This window comes from Myzus persicae, unplaced genomic scaffold, assembly GCF_001856785.1.
Source record: "Myzus persicae strain clone G006 unplaced genomic scaffold, MPER_G0061.0, whole genome shotgun sequence".
Classification (NCBI taxonomy): Eukaryota; Metazoa; Arthropoda; class Insecta; order Hemiptera; family Aphididae; genus Myzus; species Myzus persicae.
Window position 1 is genome coordinate 1,299 of NW_019101705.1, and position 4,735 is coordinate 6,033.

General features: G+C 26.6%; 2 protein-coding genes across 2 annotated transcripts; both read left to right on the forward strand.

Moving 5' to 3' along the window:
• The first annotated feature begins 601 nt into the window (after nucleotides 1-601).
• LOC111030185 (protein FAR1-RELATED SEQUENCE 5-like) lies at nucleotides 602-2,803 on the forward strand. The gene is made up of 2 exons (XM_022309576.1): nucleotides 602-2,423; nucleotides 2,489-2,803. Exon 1 carries the CDS (start codon nucleotides 923-925, stop codon nucleotides 2,189-2,191), a length of 1,269 nt encoding a protein of 422 aa, XP_022165268.1. The 5' UTR covers nucleotides 602-922; the 3' UTR covers nucleotides 2,192-2,423; nucleotides 2,489-2,803.
• On the forward strand, nucleotides 2,332-4,057 carry LOC111030186. The gene is made up of 7 exons (XM_022309577.1): nucleotides 2,332-2,372; nucleotides 2,489-2,498; nucleotides 2,627-2,689; nucleotides 2,775-2,828; nucleotides 2,895-2,952; nucleotides 3,033-3,313; nucleotides 3,377-4,057. The coding sequence occupies exons 1-7, from the start codon at nucleotides 2,332-2,334 to the stop codon at nucleotides 3,587-3,589; spliced, it is 720 nt and encodes a 239-aa protein (XP_022165269.1). The 3' UTR covers nucleotides 3,590-4,057.
• The last annotated feature ends 678 nt before the right edge of the window (nucleotides 4,058-4,735 follow it).

Genomic DNA, 4,735 nt, shown 5'->3' on the forward strand with positions numbered 1-4,735 from the left:
AAGTTTATCAGAAGAACATAACCACAATTCTAATACAAAGTAATTATCAATTGGATTATAAATCAACTATGATCTTAAGTAACACTTTTTAGTTTGGTGCCAGACAGATAATATATTCAAGAAGCAAAGGTGGACATTACTTGTTAATTATTTTTGTTTTTAACTTAACAACTTATATATTCAGTTAACATTTTTATCATTTTAACTTAATCCTAACCAATCTAAACATTGATTTTGTTTGCTACAATGTAAATAAATAAATCTTAAGGGGGTTGGAGGGGCTCCAGTCAATGAAAAAAAAGTGACTTTTAGACCTAAAAGCCTGACAAAAATACAATAACATAGAATGATCAAATTTTAATTCTCTAAACATGTTCGAACTCTTGAAAAAAAAATAACTAACTTAAGTTAATTTTATTTTCTATCTTAACTTTAAACATAGAGTTAAATTTGTTTTTGTTAACTTTTAACTGAAAGCATAAAGCATTTTTATTAAATTAACTTAACTTGCCACAGTTAATAATTTTTATCTCACCTTATTAACTCATTTTTACCTATGTCAAGAAGTTCAAATGTCCTTTAATCTATTTAATACAATAATATTTAAACTATTCATTTGTTTGGTACTTTTAGAAAAACATTTAGCCATCTTCCAAAACAAAGAAAACTCAACCAAAATATTTTGAACGAAGCTACTAATCTCCAGGCGTTAAGGCCCAACAAAAAACTTCTTCTAAAAAATTTATCCGATACTTCTGGTAAAACTCTATTATTGAGAGATATAACAAATATTTCCAAACGTAAAGAAACATACACAAATGATTTGAACGCTTGCTTACCAATATTAAAAAAACATAATTGTCAGTATGAAGTCTTGGTGGAAAATAATGAATTTAGGGGTTTATTTTTTCAAAATACAGACATGAAAAATAATTTTGATTCATATCCTGAAATTGTGCTTCTTGATGGTACATACAAACTATTAAATTTTGGTGGTGTTGTGTATTTATTTATTATCGAAGATTCAATTGGAAGCTCAGAAATAATAGCTGTAGGAATACTATTAGGTGAAATAAAAGAATATATTGATTGGTTAATTTTAACATTTAAAAATAAAAACAATTGTAGTTCTTTGATCAAGACGTTCATGACTGACAAAGATGAAAACATGAGAAACGTTCTAAGGCAACACTTCCCAACATCTAAATTAATATTGTGTAAATTTCATGTATTTCAAATTTTTAAACGTGAAATTACTACAAATAAATTAGGTATTACTCCATGTGAAGAATCAACTACTAAAGAATATTTCCAAAATATATCCTATTCAAAATCTATTGAGGAGTATGAAAATACTTATGAATCTATGACACAGTTATTACCAACACAAGTAATGAAGTATTTTAATAATAATTGGAATCCCATCAAAGATGAATGGGTGGATGCATTCATAAATGATAATTTCTTAAATTTTACAAATAACAGAACAGAGTCATTAAATCGAAATTTAAAATCTGTAATTAGAAAACTGAGTTCCCTAGAAGAATTTCTGACTAATTTTTTTATTGAATTACACATTGAAAGAACCGAACGAGACCATAAAGCAATAAAAAGTATTCATAAAATACCAGTTATATCAAATGATATACTTCCAATCAAAAAATATTCTGATCTTTTAACTCAGTATTCTTTTAGTCATGTCGAAAAAGAATATCTGGCAAGTCTCAAAATGAACAACAATTCGCTTGAAAATATTGGTGTTACTATAACATTATGTGATTGTAAGTTTTTTCGATCAATGAAGTTGCCATGCCGCCATATCATCAAAAAACGACAGCTAAATAATTTAGATATTTTCGATCAACAATTATGTTTACCTCGATGGACCAAAAACTATCTTCTTCAAAACCAAAATGCATTTCAACCACAAATCAATTCACCGGACAGTGGGCAAGATAGTATAAGTTATATAACATTCAAGAAAAAACAATCACCAAAATCAGCATTTGAAAAATACAAGGAAGCATCAAATTTTACTACTAAACTGTGTCAATTAGCCTCTGAAGTTGGACACTCTATATATAATAATAGAATTGAAGTTTTAAAAAACATAATTAAACACTGGGGAAAACATCAAGAAATAATTGTTATACCCATAGAAGAATCATTAAACAAGGTAAATTGTAATTAGTATATGGAATTGAGTTTAAATAATTTTGACTAAATTTTACTTATAGAATCAAAACAGTGATAATATGACACCTACTAAAATAATTTTGGATCAAGATATAGTAAATAACATATTAATTTATATAATTTGTTAAGTATATTATGTGTAATTGTGACTTTGTCAATTCTAGGTTCAGTCATCTGTAACAGTTGTTCATAGTTCCCCTACTAATTTGGTACAGCACAGTGAAATGGTAAAATAATTAAATTGNTTAAAATCCATTTAAATTATATTGATTTTTTTTTTTTTTTAACTTAGATTCAGTCAAGTAATAAAACCATACAATATGATATAACACCTACTAAATTAATTTTGGATCAAGATATAGTAAATAACATATTAATTTATATAATTTGTTAAGTATATTATGTGTAATTGTGACTTTGTCAATTCTAGGTTCAGTCATCTGTAACAGTTGTTCATAGTTCCCCTACTAATTTGGTACAGCACAGTGAAATGGTAAAATAATTAAATTGCAATGTTTAAACAATTTGAATGAAAAGAATATCACTTAAAATTATATTGTAATTTTTGTTTGTTTCAGTTAAGTGAAGCTGTTCATAACACATCAACAAGTTTATTATACAATCCAGGCTTGGTAAATTACATAAAGCTGAGTACCTACTTAATAATTTTTGAAACATGTATTAAATGTATTTTCTAGATGATACCTGAACTGCATTGTGTAGAACCTCATAATGTTAAACAAGGAACAGGTTTAGGTATTATTTTCTTTTCTTATCTTTATGAGATGATTTATAAGTCATAACAAATTAATTTATTTTTTAATTTTTAATTTTAGAGATTTCTAGCATTATAATTCCTACTACTAAACGTAGAGGAAAACCTAAGGGAGCTCTGCAAACAGTCATTGGTTTAAAAAAAAATAGAAAAGTATTACTTAAAAAACCTTTTAAATTATTGCACTACAATGAACGCAATAAATTAATATTGTCATGGTTTTGTACCATTGATGTTATAAACCAGTCTTTAAGTTCAAATTTAAAAATAAATGACACTGATCTGAATAAATACAATAGCATACCAAATAATATAATTGATGAATTGGTTGATTTGTTTCAAGTAAGTATTCCATACTTTATTTATTTTTATAATTACACAAAATTACTAAATTGTACTTTTTAGGTAAAACAATTTTTTTCACCATCTGCATGGGCAAAAGTACAAAGAATTGTGGCTCAGAAAAAATCTTGTCATTCTTCATGGCTGTGTCCACTTTGCCAAAAAAAATGTTCTAACAATACTATAAGTTGTGATTATTGTTTAACTTGGTATCACACCAAGTGTGTGAATTTAACTATTATAACAAAAAAAAACTGGTATTGTCAATATTGTTGAATGTTCATTAATTTATGTGATTTATGTATATTTGCTGCTTTCTAATATCCAATTCAGTATTGTTTCTACTATAATATGTCTGTAGTTTTTAAGTTAAAAGAAAGTGTTTTATAAGTATAATTTTTGGACTGCAATATAAACTGAATTTTTTTGGGAGTCGTTTTTTATACTTTTTTAGGTCAATATCCTATCTCTAATGATAAGGTATTTTTGACATTTTTAAGATTTGTATTATTTTCATCCAGTTTTTATATTTTCTAAAAAAAATATTTGCCGTTGGATGGGTCTTCAACATAATTATTGTACGATCCCGGCATTACCATAATTATTGTACGATCCCGGCATTACCATAATTATTGAATCGTGTTGGAAATAAGACAAGTCCCCGCGCATGAGCAATGGTAAGAAAAATTGTCCGGGACTGATAACATTTTGATAATTATCACGGAATTTCCGGGACCCTATCCAGACCCTATAAATAGTAGTGGTCCAAGAACAGTCCCTTGAGGTACTGAATAATTAATTAATTGGTCATCACTATAAACGTTATTAATTTTAACTTTTTGTTTTCTATTACTGATGAAGGATTCAAATAGTTTTAACAGAATTCCTCTTATCCCACAGTATTCGAGTTTTTTTAATAATAATTTATGATCTACAGAATCGAAAGCTTTTTTAAAGTCTAAAAATATACCAACAACATGTTTTTTTAAATCAAGATTATCATATATAAATTTAGTAGCACAATATAATGCATCATTTGTAAATAAGTTATTTCTGAAACCAAATTGGCTTTCATTAAAAAAATTATGTTCATTTAAAAAGTTAACCAGTCTGGTTTTTAAACATTTTTCGAGAAGCTTAGCGATAGTCAGTGTTAGAGTGATTGGTCTATAATTGGTACAACTTAGTATATCTTCATTCTTATGAAGTGGGATAACTATTGAATTTTTAAAATTGGAAGGAAATTCCCCAGTTGAAAAGCATTTATTGAAAATAATGGACAAGTGTAAAGATAAATTAGCTGATGTTTTTTAAATTATAGTATTAGATAATAAACCCTCATAATAAGATGAATAATCTTTACATTTCACAATAAGACTAGTTATTTCCATAGGGTCAATAGGGCTAAGAAAAATTGATTTT